This window comes from Electrophorus electricus, chromosome 21 (genome assembly GCF_013358815.1).
Source record: "Electrophorus electricus isolate fEleEle1 chromosome 21, fEleEle1.pri, whole genome shotgun sequence".
In the NCBI taxonomy this organism is placed as follows: Eukaryota; Metazoa; Chordata; class Actinopteri; order Gymnotiformes; family Gymnotidae; genus Electrophorus; species Electrophorus electricus.
In genome coordinates this window covers 11,957,380-11,972,602 of record NC_049555.1, presented here as the reverse complement: position 1 = coordinate 11,972,602, position 15,223 = coordinate 11,957,380, and the positions used below count along the sequence as shown (strand labels likewise).

The window sequence follows — 15,223 nt, the reverse complement described above, 5'->3', positions numbered from 1 at the left end:
TGAAGCACAGTGAGAAGCCCTGATTAAATGTGAGGCATTAATTAGCCCGCGCAGACCGGGCAGAGTAAACACCCAAAGTCCTGCCCCACCCTGCTCTTTGGCTTACCCTTTTCCTGTAAGTGACTGTCAAATCTTATTGTTGATGATGTATTTGTTTTGGAGCCCTGAAGTCTTAGTGAGCTGTGATTATTCCAAGAAGCACCAGCATACAGAATTCAGGCTTCTGGGAGAGGAAGTGAGTGTTTGGCTGGCTGTGTGTGTGGTGCATCACTGCTGTGCACAGTTCCACGCCTCTCTAGCAATATTTCACAAGAAAGCAGTGTGGGGGAATGTCAGCCACGTGTGTGTGTGTGTGTGTGTGTTTACATGGGAAAAAAAAAAACTGTTTAAGGCACTATCCCTAGTAACATTTCTGGGTGTTGTATCTCACCACGTGGAATGCAGGGGGACATGCCTGGCTTATATATACCAGCTTTAAAGGATTAATTTTAGATTTAAGATGCACTTGAGTATTTAGCATGTTTGACTCATCCCTCTTAGGGATGCCCGCCCACCAGCCCGTGAGCTCACTGGGGTCTTTGAAGAGTTTTTTCAGACAGACTGCATTCTAGTCGCTGCCTGGGGAATGAGACAGATTGTCAAGAAATCTGCACATACACACCTGCCTTGCCTGTCACGAGCTGGGAGCAGTTTGTGTGAAGTGTGAGAATTTATTTTTAAAAGGAAATAAAATGTTCAGTATTCCAGGCTGGCTCCAAAGCTCAAGGTGTATATGGCAAAGGCGAGAGGCCCAGAGGGCTAGCAGATGCTATCTCCTCACAAACCTGCTATGACTCTGCTGTAATGTTTGCTGAGTGGACAAACAGCAAATGCAGGGCGGGCGTGCGGGACTGAACTGTTTACTGAATTGATAACATCGAGTACATGCATTTGTTTGACCTTATTGCTCAAATCGTTCACAAAATACACTCATGTAAAGGACTAAAGGTCTTTAACGATGGGATTACATGCCAGTCTGCATGGTTCCCGGTGCGTAGGAGCATGCACGCGTGTGTACACGTGTGCATGCATCGGGAGGCTCGCTGCAGGTCTGCAGTCCTGACTGCAGTTGGAGTTGCTGGTATTGGATCGACTGCTGATGCAGTAGTGGATGAGACAGTAGATGCAGGGTGTGGGTGTGCAGAGGAGGGTGGTGTTGCAGTAGTGCGCTGCGTACTGCTGTCAGACGAAGACGGGGTACTGCGCGCTCTCTCCCTCTCTGTCTGTCTCTCTCTCACGCACCCACGTCCTTGAAGCAGTGTCGTTTGAGCACTGAGGAGATTTTCCTGGGTGCCCAGTGTCCTGTGTTTGCGCGCTGAAGACGGGACATCATCCTCGCAGCTTCCTTCCCAGTTTCTCACGGAGCAGCGTCTCTTTCCCGGGGACGTGTGGACTCCCTGCCTGCTGTTCTAATGACGGCTCTGTGCTGTCCTGGACGGGGGACGGGACAATCCCGCACGCGTGCTGGCTTTCCACGCACCCGCCCTGCAGACTGGCTTAAAGGGTGGAGAGCGTGGTGAGTGTATGGAGCGGATCACCTCCCTGCTTTTGACTTATCGCCCACGCCAACTGCTGCTACCCTGTGAGTAGACTGCCGCCGGTTTACCTGTGCAGTGGGGGAGGGGAGATGCTGTTTTAAGATGACATGCATGTCCCCTGCTTTTCAGCTATAGCACACACACACACAGTATTTGTACAGCGGTTGCACCAGGCGTCTCCGCTGAGCGTCTGTGCCGTGGGTACCACTGATACAGGCTCTCATCATCCTGCATGACTTTCAGAAAAAGGGGCGCTTGCTATGGAGCTGCAGTCCTATCAGATCGTGTCCGATCAGACGATATCTGATCAGACAGCGTCCTCGGAAGCCTGTCCCATCGAAGCCAGTAATGTTTGTACCATAGTACAACTGGAGCTCTGCCGAACCCCTGGGTCACCCAGACGGATAATGGCGCTGGCTTACATGCGCGAACCAAGCTCAGACGCACACCCTGTACTCGTTTACGTTATTATTGTTTTCTTGTTTACGTTATTTTCTTGTATATTTTCTGACTATAAAGACCACGTTTTCCCCTCTATCAAAGATAACTTCTTTGGCTAGCTGTAGAATGGTGGGAGCTCCTTCTGTGTTTCAGAGTTGAAAATTCTTCACAAACAGGAAAGCTCCTTCCTGTGGTGAGCCCCAGTGTGTGTGTGTGTGTTTCCTGTCCCATGCACTCAGGAGTTTCCAGACACAGTGACAGTAATACCAGCTGCTCCAGCTCCTGGCACACACGTTCTATCACACCCTCCCCGGGTCACTACCCGCCTACGCACGCGTTCTGTCACACCCTCCCCGGGTCACTACCCGCCTACGCACGCGTTCTGTCACACCCTCCCCGGGTCACTACCCGTCTACACGCACGGGAGTGTCATCCCTGGGAGTGTGTGCAGAACTAGGCAGTTGCAGCTGCTGCCTCATTTCAGTGTCCATGGCACTGAGGAAGCAGACATCATCTCTTTGATGAGATGTCTGCAAAAGACCGACCGAAGCACTTTTGAGATTCAAGGCTGGAATTCAGTTTGAGCAGGTTGGTGGTCTGACGGTTGGGGACCCGTGATGTAGACATGGGCATGTTTTGTTCTGGAGTGAGGATGTTGAATCATTTCCCCTCAGCTGAAACAATGGGAAGCAGAGCAGACTGTAGCACCAGTGAAACCTGACCAGCGGATCAAAGACCTCTGGGGCTTCTCGCCTCGCTCAAAAAGTCCTCTCCACTTTACAGGAGCTTCTATAGATGTGCAGCAACAGATTTTTTATACTATGGCTCCTTGAAGCAAGCAAGTGTGTCTGAGTGTGGGCGTGCGTGTGTGTGTTACTGGCAGCCAGACCTAAGCATGAATAATTGATCGGCGGTGCAGGTAGAATAGCCGCATTCAGCTCTCTGCTGTACCTCTCAGCACTGGCCTGTATGCTGTTTACACAGAGCAGTTTACACTTCAGAAAGAAGGTGTATATTAGCTTTCAGCTAATATTTAGTAGATGAGGCTTCCTAAGAAGGATGCGCTCTCTCTCGCGCTCTCTCTCTCTCTCTCTCTCTCTCCCTCTCCGTGTGTGTGTGTGTGTGTGTGTGTGTGTGTGTGTGTGTGTGTGTGTTTACACACACTTGATGTGGCTGAGGGAGCATTAGAGTGAGTTACTGTTGTGTTCCTGAAAGTTCTGTTTACACAGCTGTAGAGAGCACCCCCCACCCATCCTCCATTTCTTGTCAAACCAGAACTTAAATCATAAATAAGATTGAGTTCCAGCACCTGTGTGTGTGTCTGTGTATGAGTGGTAGCTTCCATTTCCAATTCACTCATCAAGCCAAGGAAGTGTTAGGAAGTGCAACCAATACACAGCTAGCATGTTAATGACCACCAGATAGCCCTCCATCAGTATCGAGTGATGCCAGTCTTGACAGAGCCCACGCGCACCCTCAGTACCGTTAGCCTGAGAACTGCGACGCCAGCCACCCACCACCTGAGAGCCTCTTGGGTTCACCTGGCTGTCAGGCTCTGGGGCCAGCACGGTAGCCTGCCTCAAACGGAGGCTCGTCAGAGGCGGATCAAGGCCCTGGCTCGGAGCAGGACTCCCCACGCCTGGCCTTTGTTCTCCTGCGCCCGGCCCTGCTCCCGGGCCGAGCCTGAACAAAGGCGAACAAACGGGCCCATTGTCCGGGGTTGCTTGTGCAGACTTATTAGATAACCGCTGCCTTTCCAGAGGCTTTGTTCCCCGCTTGTTTTCCTACAAAAAGTGAGAATTTGTTTTGGGTTTTGTTCTCCTCCAGGCGTTCGGATCGGTTTTGTGAATCAGGGTCTGTGCGAGTGCGTCACGTCTGTGCGTGTGCATGCGTGTGTGGATGCAGTTACAGAGCTCCACACGCCTCTGGATGAAACCACAGGGTATCACGCACGGAGGCCAAAGCTAGTCCAGGGCCCTGGGCCAACAGTTGGTTACTGTGTGCTCCTTTTTGACCTGGTCCAGTAGGACAGCCAGGGAGCCACCCCACGCCTGTAGCCGGCCTGTTTTAATGCTGAGGAGTTTGGGGTCTCTGACCCCTGACCCTGTTTCATTGAGCACTTCAGAGAAGCTGCCTCTATGCATACATAGTCATGTGACCTGCATTTGACCTGCTACAGTTCAGCGTCCAGCAGGATACACCTTTCAGTGTGAATTGGAAGTGCTTAGTATCTCTATAGATTTCTCTTTATTTTCACATCTTTCTAACGTCATTTGATATGATGCTGGACAAAGAAACCTGTTCTCCATATCTCTCCATGTATCGCAATACTAAAAACACTCTGTAATCTGTAAATTCCATTGAAAGTGCAGAACTGTGTAAATTCCATTGAAAGTGCAAGTCCCTACCCTAAATGTGTTGGTTTTTTCCATGGGTGGTGGGGTGAATCATTTGTGGTTTCAGCTTTGGTCAAATCTCCATTTGGTCAGCTGAGAAAGTCTTATTGAACAATGTGTGTGTGGTTTGGGGGGTTTATTGCTGCTTACACCTGAATTGTTTGGACCACCTGACTCTATACGACGAGGTCGTCTTGAGCACGTTTTCATGTGTGATTCATGCAGAAACGCAGACCATTCAAAAAGCTTTATACGTGTTTTCTTTCAGCTGTATCGGTGTTGCATGTAGAAACTGAACTCAGAGGTGCAACAGGACTCTGCCTGGGTTTTCCTGAACATGTTCCCAGCCTTTACTGCAGATGCATTCACAAATGCATTCCCTCGTGTGGCGACAGCAACACACACACACACACACACACACACACACACACACACACACACACGCAGCTGCTGTCTGGCTCTCTTGCATACTCACAGATTGTGAGAAGGGCCACAGATGCTGAGAAAATTGTTTACATTTTGCTTCACTCATTGGGCCTCCACTATAAACTACATTTACAAGGCAATTACATTTAAGCTCCAAGTTTAAAGGATCGTTTTTTCCTGGACATGAGTTAGACCTCATCATGGACTAACTTGTAAGGCCAGCAGGAAATCACCAATAGAAATCATTTTTGTCATATTTACATATTTATTTTTTAGTCATTTACAAAAGCATACAATAGGAATATGAATTAATTAATTAATAAGTGAATGCATGGCGTTATATTTATATAGCGCCTTTCAAGGAAGCCATGGTCGCTTTACAATGAACACACACTGCTTTCACGTTGTCACGTGCCGGGATAAAATGACTTTTATTATGGCGTGTGAATGAAGCTTTTACATCCAGTCACACACCAGAATAAAATGCGATAGAAACAATGAAGATGAACCAAGTGACAATGCAGAGCGAAGAGCTGCATTTCCGTCAGTGCTCCACTTGAACAATGCACAGTGGTACTGCTCAGGTCAGACGTGATGGAGAGCTCCAGCAAGCACCACTCGGCACCGATGGTGCTGGGACGCAGCATGTGGAACGGGAGGAAGCGACCTGTTCACTACATCCACTCCTGTGAACTGACTATAGACGTGGGGCAGTGCTGTGTATGGGAGGGTTGGGGGGGTTTGGGGTGGCAGCATCTGGTGAGCTCCGTTCAGAGGGAAGGAACAAGGTGGGTACCCGTCAAGGCTGGGTCTTCTGGCCTGTGCTACATCATCTCCTGGTTGGGTACTGGCATGGCACAGATGCTCTACATGTTCACCAGCCAGTGACTGAGCTCATTTGCCTCACATGATCAAGCAGGAGCAGAGGTGTTCTTCATGTCTGTGCCAGTACCAACCCAGCTGATCACGGCCCTGTCTGTGCCAGTACCAACCCAGCTGATCTTTGGCACAGCCAATGTACGCTTTCATCGGCCAGCAAGAGCCCAGAATGTGAGGAGGAATGTGGATTGGAGAGCAGGGGATGGTTGTTAACGGGGACCTGCTCATCACAGTGGACTGTGGGATTGGTAGAGGAGACGAGACAGACGCCGATCGGCTGTGCGGCTGTGATGATCAGGCTGGGGTTAAGGGTGGGAGCTGGTGGCGAAGAGTTCAGTGTGGGCCAGAAACAAAATCAACTAGACGTCTTGGTTGGTTCGTTACTCTGTCTGCTGCTGGGGTTTCCTGGTTCCGTTTGGCAGACGTGTGAACGTGGCCATAGTAAGGGTTGTGCTGCATGTAGCACCTGGCGGGTGAGTCTACAGCCTTTGCCGTGCCACGGAACCTTCCCAGAATGCTCTCCTACGCCGCATTTATGCTTTTAGGCGTCCAGTGACTTACCTGCAACTGTTTCTAACTGCAATGTATGTCACCGTTCTCGCTGACTAACAAGTGGGCCGATCAGCACAGGCGCACGTGCACAGGCACACGTGCACAGGCGCAGCCTGCAGACCCATTTCAAAACTGAGCCTGCGTTTCTTTGTGTCCTTCAGAGTGCAGTGATGGAGGAGACAGTCATATGGGAGCAGCACACAGTGACTCTTCATAGGGTGAGTGTCCAGTGTCCTCAGTCCTTACTTCCTTACACGTGTTTGTCATCTTGTCTTTTCTGCCCAACCCTCTTCATTTTTTGTCTCCTTCTCTGTCACATGCTCTCATTGTGTGTGGGTGTGGGTGTGGGTGTGGGTGTGGGTTGGACAGCTGCAGGAAGTGTATGGATGGGCCCACAATAGCACCCCAGTCCCAAAATGACAGGAAGTGGCCCCTCAGCTCGTCTTCCTCCTCTTCCTGTATGTGGCATGCTAGAAGTGATAGAAATACTTTCATGAACAGAAATAATTACAATCCCAGTTTTACCAATGTAAACAAGAAATAAACCAGTTATGTGTTCTTTTCAGACGTTAGTAATGCAAAGTAACTGAATTTCCAAAACTGTTGCCAACACACAGATGCAGTAACAGCAGACTTGCTGTTACGAGTGATGAAGCTCAGGTCTTATGAAGTGAGGTCTTAAAGAACAGGCTCAGTGGTGGATAAGAGGTAGCCATATAGACTATTGCTGGTTTACTGGTAGGCGGCTGATTAGAGACTGAATCAAACTGACTGATTGCTAGCCTCAATGTTGTCAGTCTTGGCTAGATAACATAGTTGGAGGAAGACAACCTGGTTAGAGCTCTTGTAGTGGTCATCTCAAGACTGTGGCAGAGAAGGCCATCCCATTCAGAACAGTGGGCAGGTCAAGGAAGTTGTTTTGCACACTTCAGCAGTGGGATGTGTGATGTCACCATAGAGAATTGCTCTTGTCTAGTTTGGAGAGCTAACAAACTGTAAATATATAAAAAAGTGAGATGTTGTTTTCTTCATTACCATACTTGAACGGGTAACATATGGCAGAGATGACCATAAAGGGGTGTGTTTGCGCTTGAGAGAGACTGAGAAAGAGAGCTCTGTTAATGTTTCTTTCTACCGTCTGTTATCTAGGGATACGCCAATATGCAAATTCCATGCCGATTTCAATAATTAATGCTTCCGTTTGTGTCTGCTGACACTGGTCAGTACTTAGGCTCCTTGTTTATTTATTGTGCGGATAACACTGTGTGAACAGTACTAACGTTCAGTACCGTATAATAGACACATGGGTGCGCTGTGATGTCACTTCCTCTCCTATCCAATCACCTCCATGTTCTTTCTCTGACCCTGTGCTTGTAATGGTCTTAGTCACAGTGTTACTCAGCCTTGTCCAACTGGGAGACTGTTAATCAGTGACAGGAACTAACTGTACTGTGTGTGTGTGTGTGTGTGTGTGTGTGTGTGTGTGTGTGTGTGTGTGTGTGTGTGTGTGTGTGTGTGTGTGTGTGTGTGTGTGTGTGTGTGAACTGTGGTGCAAGTGCTGTTGCTTCAGACTGAGACTCAGAAGTCAAAATAACAAAGAATGCTAAATAATTGCACAATATAGAAACAGTGGTACAGTCAAAAGCACTAAAACTGAAAGAAACCGATGTATATTTAGTAGTATATTGGGAGTGCAGTAAATCAGACTGTGGTGTGATGTGATACTGCTTTAGTCTTTGATAGTTCTTGGCAACCAGGGCCAACTGAGTTCCTGTCTCTGTGAGACAGACAGCTACTGTCACTGGCATGTACAGCTTGTCACCTCAGTGCTGGGTTAGGCGTCCACTCAGGGAGACCTCCTGAGGTAAACGCGTCTGTGGGCCTCTGCAGGCACCAGGCTTTGGGTTCGGCATCGCCATCTCAGGAGGACGAGACAACCCCCACTTCCAGAGCGGAGAGACCTCCATCGTGATCTCGGACGTGCTGAAAGGAGGACCAGCAGAAGGGCTTCTACAGTAAGTCCTTGTGCAACGCCCCACACGCACCTTCCGCGCTGCCGTTTGATGGAATGTGGCTCATGTGAAATCCTTCGCCCACCCTTGCGCAACAGGGAGAATGACCGGGTGGTGATGGTCAATGCCGTCTCCATGGACAACGTGGAGCACGCCTACGCTGTCCAGCAGCTCCGGAAGAGCGGCAAGAACGCCAAAATTGTGAGGTTTTCAAAAATGAATAAATAAATCGCGGCATTTTAATTATGGGAGTACAGCACTGTATAGTAATGCAGGAGGAGAGAGGAGAGCAAAGTAATCATTGCACAATTTATTTAATCATCAAGAGCACCATTATAGGTCAGTAGTTTATCGATAACCAACTGGTGGGAGTCTGAGGCACTTTAGTCTGTGGTTATATTATATACATGTTTTATCTTTCTGGGAATCCCTTGCTGTTGTCATCAAATATTGTCTAGACCCATATTTCTGTAACGCTGTTTTGTGACCGTGTCTTTTGCTGTACCAATAAAGTTTTAAATGAATGGCTATTTTATCAACGTTTTGTGCTGTGTGCTTACCAGTTTAATAAATCAGGGAATCAGTGTGACGTAGCACTTTGCCAAATAACTTGTCTCCAATCCAGACGATCCGGCGGAAACGGAAGGTCCAGATCCCTGTGGCTCGGCCCGGTGAGCGGGAAACGATGTCGGAGCGCGAAGAGGACAGCGAGGAAGAGGAGTACGAAGGTCCGGGAGCAGGGGCTGGCGGCGCCAGCGGAGGCTCGAACCGACGGAACGAGCGGAGTGGCAGTGCCGGCCGGCGCGACCACAGCAGCGCCTCCCGAGAGAGGAGCGCCTCGCCGCGCTCTGACAGGCGCTCCGTCACCTCCGCGTCCCAGCGCCCTGCCAAAGTCACGCTTGTCAAGTCTCGCAAAAGCGAAGGTGGGCAGGAGAATGAACAAGACATTTGTTCAGGACAACGTTGGGCGACTGTACAGGATGTTGATCAGGAGCTTAACAGCTGCCTAGCAAGAGGCCACTTATTGGCATTGAGGACGTTCATCCAAAAACAGGGACTGAAATGTAGACGTTGGGCGACAAAACTGCACACTAAATGCTAGTTTTCAAATAGCATGTCCAACTGGGTCCTTCCAGTTGTCTTTCCAGTTGTTATTAGCCACATTATCAGCTGACCTATAAAGACATACACATGGAAACGAAGAGTCATCATACAAATATGGAAACTAGAAACAAGACTGTTTAGGTGCGTAGAATAGTCAATGAAACCTGCAGAGTTGCTTCTGAAACCGGCTCTGCAAGATGAAGCGCGGGTTTAAGTGGGTTTTAAACACGCTGATGTTAATGTTGACGTTGATGTTGGTAAATGGGTGTTGATAAACAGGTGTAGCTATGACTGGAATGCTTTGCCTTAGTGGTTTAATTGTAATAGGAGATGAGGTATGCTGGTAATTTGTTCTTTCATTGTGGTTTATGGCCAGTTAAGAGAAGCATTGAAGTCACAGCCTGCGCGTGCTCAAGTGCGTGTGTGCGTTGCGTTCACAGAGTACGGCCTGCGATTGGCCAGCCACATCTTTGTGAAGGACATCTCCCCGGCAAGCCTGGCAGCTCGTGATGGAAACATCCAGGAGGGTGACGTGGTGTTAAAGGTACAGTGGGCAGAGGGAAAGACGGCAGATGGACGTGGGCCAGGTCATACTGTAGATAGGAAAGAGGGAAGTGAAAATGAAACGTGGCCTCCGTCACGGCCTGCTTCAGGTGTGGTAAACTGAAACCAGGGGAGTGGCTGGGAATTGGGGCGTGGCTTAAAAGGAGGTGAAAGTGTCTTGGAGCCAAGTTTCACTCTGGTTTTAAGGAATGAAATATGCCTGTAACTGCGAAGGTCCTAAATACACCACGTGCCCGAGGGTCTGTCGCGTTTCTAGGGTGGTATGTCTTCTTGCCGTACCTCGTAAGAACGCCCTCCTCGCCTGGCTCAATTCCTCCACGCGGTAGCCTAATGATGGAAAATGCATCCCTTTGTCAGTAGGATTTATGGACCCTGTTCAGCTAACTTGGCCCAAGCCTAGTTGAGACAAAGAGCAGTCTTCCCTTTGAACATGGTCCCAGAGTTCAGCCAGGTGGAACACTGCATTATCCTGGAGTGTCGGCAAGTGTTTTTAAAAACAGTAATAACTCCCTCACTCACTCCCCCTTTTCTGGTTCCGTCTATCCATCTGCCTAGATCAATGGTACAGTGACGGAGAACCTGTCTCTGACGGATGCTAAAAAATTGATCGAGCGCTCGAAAGGCAAGCTGAAAATGGTGGTTCAGAGAGACGAGCGAGCAACCCTGCTCAATGTTCCCGATGTAGATGACAGCATTCCCTCCGCCAACTCCGACAGAGATGGTGAGGCATCGTGGGTCGAATGCCAACGGTCATAACCCCAAAACAAACTTGAGACAAACAAAACCACCTCATCAGGCCATATTTACAAAATCATCTTTAGAATGATTACTGTCCCTGTGTACTGAATGCAAATATTATATTATCCAAATATTATAGGAAGTATTATATTTTAAAACTCTCAGTGTTCCAATGCACATACTTTTCAATACGGATTTACTTTTGCAACCTTGTGAACTTTTATCTGTTGCATGCGAAAAGAATCGTCACCGTAAGAGAACTGGTGCTTTTTTATCTCTGAACATTTAACTTTCTATGTCTGAGATGAAATTTAAAATAAATAATTGTCTTTTAACAGACATTTCAGAAATTCATTCGCTGATATCAGACCATTCCCACGAGCGCACACGCGGCAGTCGCTCTCGCTCCCCGGACAAGCGCTCTGAGCCCTCGGATATCTCTGGCCAGTCACCTCAACTGATCAGCAATGGAAGGTAAGAACCCACCCACCAAACCCAAGAGCCATGCACTGGAAAGTGTAACCCACAACCCTCTCACATTTACTACACAGACAACCAATTAAACTGGAATGAAGTTTACATTTTTAGCTAATAAGAAGTCACAGCTATCAGCCCTTAGTGACCATAAAACACAGCATTTGCCTTGGTAGTATCCTCACAGTTCCAGTCTTTTAGTGGTTTTAAGCAGGATCCATTAGTACATGCCCAGTTCTCTTTATTTTAAGTTTAATGGCTGCGCCTTATCACTTCATCCAGTGAAGCATCAGGAGGGGCTATTTCCAGCTGCCACTGTTCATACTTGGGGGAACCTTTCTCACATCAGCCACGTTGGAGGTTCGTAGGTCACCCAGGGTGTAGGTTCACAGGTCACCCAGGGTGTAGGTTCACAGGTCACCCAGGGTGTAGGTTCACAGGTCACCCAGGATGGAGGTTCATAGGTCAGCCAGGGTGTAGGTTGGTGTTAATGTTACAGCAGCTCATTAATTTGCCTGAGACTCATTAGCACATCTCTCTGCCTTGAGAAGTATTTTGAAACTGTCCATAAAACTTGGGCCCTTTTGAATATAGCTGACGTTGCGGTTCCCTTTACTTTGTTTCTCTGTGTCAGACTACCCTTGTGAGAATCAGCACTGTTAAGTCTCCCCATGGAGATGTGTGTTTGAGGCAGGAGGTTGCACTACAGTGCGAGAGAAATCCCCCCCCATCCATTAACCCTGACGGTCACCCTGCCTTATTAAAGCTGTTGCTGCTGATGTGTGGCTTTTAATGGGATTTTGCAGCTCATTTTCCCTCGTGCCTCGTACCAGTACACGCCAAGCACCAGCGATAAACGATGCTAAAACCAAATGAACAGACATGGCTAACGCAGTCTACCTACGCTGGAAGAGGCTCTGGGTTTAAGTAGTAGAACTCCTTTCTGTTCTTCCGTCATTCTGCACACCAGCTGAATTCGCAGACCGTTTGCAGAACACAGTAGTAGCTGAGCCCTGTGTGATTATATTTAAGATGATTATAGCTACGTCAATGAATGTGCAGACTAATTTGATGTTCAGAAAGTAAAGACGTAATGAAATAGTAAATAATAAATGAAATAATGCCGGGCAACCTTGGAATGAATGAAAGAACCCTGAGTTACTGGTGAGACTTCCTGCAGTGACGCAGCATACAATTACAATGGTATTAAAGTTGGGGAAAATAAAGGCTGGTGTTAATTATATGGTTGGGGAAAGGCTCCAGTGTCCATACAGGCAGAAAGCTCGCGTGATACTCAAGCCTGCTCAGATTCGTCCTCCTACTGCAGTGTTTCTGCTAGTTCGTATTGGAACTTGGCTTTTATTTTACTTTCTTCACTCTGGAAAAATGCCTCAGGATGTGCTTAATGCATCACTTCCTGTCTAGCCAATATAAACAGCCTCAGAGGATCCTGCTGAACCTAGAGACAACAACTACGTGGAGACAAACCCAAGCCCCAGCCGCACCATGTTCTGTCTGTAGTGGGTCCTTAAGATTGATGGGCTGCTTTCTCTTCCTGACCGCGAGCTGTATTTTATTTAGAGATTGACATTTGTGTGTCTGGTAGTTTGGAAGATGGTAGGCTTCATCTACCCTGGAGGAGGAGAGAATCACCTTTCATCCTGTCCAAAGAACTGACACCACTAAGGACTTTTATTCTGGCAAATGGTTATAGTGGGGGAAGGAAACGAGGATAAAGAAGAGTCACTACAGTGTCGGACCGTGTTGTCCTTTCTGACGCAGGCCTGCGATATTGGTGCTCTTCCCCTTTAAGTGCCATGCAAATGCACCTGTCCCCAGCGTCCTTAGGAGGCCATTCCCATAGCCCTTGTCTGTATGCAACCCTTTGGATTTGCATCTGTGACCTCAGGCTGTCATGCACTGTACCTGCGCAGGCTGAATGCACGGCTGGTTGGTGCTGTGCTTTTGTAGTGTTTTGTCCAGGGTTTTTGTGTTTTTATTTATTAGAAAAACGAAAAAAACAAAACAAAACTGGTGATTCAGGATCAGCTATAGCGTTACCTGCCGCGTAGAGCGTAACAGCGCATAGGCGTCCTGTGTTAGGGGAGTCTCCTGGTGAAGCATGTTCTCAGCCTGAATGGGAGTAGGTGTTTTACTGCAGCGCCGCAGGCCTGGCAGCGCGAGAACGCAAGTGGCCAACGCGAAGGTGATTTCCACACTCATCCGTAAATGTGCTGGCGTTTTGAAAACACGAACTGACCTCAAGGTGGTCAGACGAGGTGCGTATGAGATGTTAGCAACCGTTGGCTGGTAGTTATGCAAATCTGTCTGCTGTTGCTGTGGCGAATGGTTGCTGGGGATGGGCTGCTCGATTTTGAAAGTTGAGGAATAGACAGATGAAATGGGCAGATGAATGCACAGCTGAAATAGCAGTTATGCACCGTGCTGCAGTCGTTCCCTCTGAAAGTCCTACTTCAGTAACTCCGATTTGACTCCCACGCACTCAATTTACTGACAACTGCTCCTGAAATAAGTGTGACCGAGCACAAATCAGGATGGAGTAAATGTGTGTCATGGCTGCTACACCAAAGCTGGCTCTTTTGGTGTTGTGGTCTGGGTTGGTGAAGTGTATTTATTCCATGTTAGGCGAACTCTGTTAAAGGGAAGATTTGGGATGAATTGTCTTCGTGTGCAAGTTGCTGTGGACTGCTTGTCAAGCTAGAATGAGATGCATGCTGAATAACAGCTGGAGGTGTGCATGTGTGGGGGGATCTTTTGGTTTGGGTGTGGTGTTCGTTTTCTGGTCTGAGTCTCTTGGGGTACGTGGGAGGTGTGTGAATTGCAGCTGGAGATCAGTGTGTGTTGTTGGAGTGTGTGGGCGTGCATGCTCATTTAATGACTCTGGTACACGTGATGCATGACACATCTCCCATATAAATCACCATCAGACTGGTCAAGGTTTTTGCTCTTCCGATGTTCTTTTCACGGTTTTTCACTTGTTTTCTTTATTTCTATGCAGAATTCTGCACTCTGTTACTCTGAGTGTTTTTGATTTTCGATTTTGACTGAAAAGAACAGCCAAGCCTTACCCTCAGCGCTAGAAAAGAAATTGCACTGATTAATACACTGCTCAACTTTTCAAAGAAAAAAAAAAGTAAATGAAAACAAAAATGACAAGAAGTAACTGTTTTTTATTTCTTGCTGTAACAGCTTAAAACTGTTCAGAGTGACCCTCGACTGCTACATCTGCATCAGTGTGTGACGTGTGTTTGGAGACCTAGAAAAGATCTTTTCTTAAGTTCTTCTCCTGTATTTTTACACATATATTAGGATTTTATTCTGGTCGGAAATTACATATTCATCAGACTTGCTTGCTGCTACCTTGTACTGTTTGAATCCTTTTGAATGCTTTCCTTTGCATTACACATGCGTGCACACACACACACACACACACACACACACACACAAACCCCCCCCCCCACGGTGGAGTTCTGTCTTCTTACAAATGGAATGAAAACACTATAGATCATCAGAATATCCGAGTATTGTTTCTGTCTTGCATTTTCATCTTCCTGCTATACAGTGGCCCTTCCATCCGCTGCACTGATTTAGAGAGCGAGCGTGGCTCACACGCGGACATCAAACAGCCCCGCCTCCCACCCACTTCAGCCCTGGAACCACTTCTGGCTATTCAGTGCCTGGAAATTCCATCCTGTTCTGTAACCTCCAGACCGTTGATTGCCAGCTCTTCTACATGTAGATCATGCTGTATTTCAGATGGGTGCGTTAGCCTGTGTGTGTGTGTGTGTGTGTGTGTGTGTGTGTGTGTGTGTGTGTGTGTGTGTGTGTGTGTGTGTGTCAGTCACAGGAGTCATGATGAGGAGCGTGTCTCCAAGCCTCCGGCCATGTCCACTCCTGTTAAGATGGTGGAAGACGCCATTCTAGTGCCCACAAACGATCAGACTGCAGACAAACAGCTCCCCCCACTGCCTGGTTAGGAGCCTTCACTCTTCTGTACACCCCATCCCAATCCCCCGTCAGCTGCAAATGTGTAAGTATT

General features: G+C 48.0%; 1 protein-coding gene across 12 annotated transcripts in view; it reads left to right on the top strand.

Moving 5' to 3' along the window:
- The window catches only part of tjp1a (tight junction protein 1a), a 45,063-nt gene that overhangs the window by 11,843 nt on the left and 17,997 nt on the right, over positions 1-15,223 (top strand). For 10 of the 12 annotated variants that reach the window (XM_035520943.1, XM_035520939.1, XM_035520945.1 and 7 more), the window contains exons 2-9: positions 6,433-6,489; positions 8,162-8,286; positions 8,382-8,484; positions 8,909-9,206; positions 9,828-9,931; positions 10,507-10,672; positions 11,028-11,163; positions 15,026-15,156. In XM_035520943.1, the coding sequence (XP_035376836.1) occupies positions 6,433-6,489; positions 8,162-8,286; positions 8,382-8,484; positions 8,909-9,206; positions 9,828-9,931; positions 10,507-10,672; positions 11,028-11,163; positions 15,026-15,156 (1,120 nt within the window). Of the gene's footprint in view, positions 1-1,263; positions 1,622-6,432; positions 6,490-8,161; positions 8,287-8,381; positions 8,485-8,908; positions 9,207-9,827; positions 9,932-10,506; positions 10,673-11,027; positions 11,164-15,025; positions 15,157-15,223 lie in introns of those variants that run through there. The other 2 variants (XM_035520946.1, XM_035520940.1) reach the window with 2 other exon arrangements.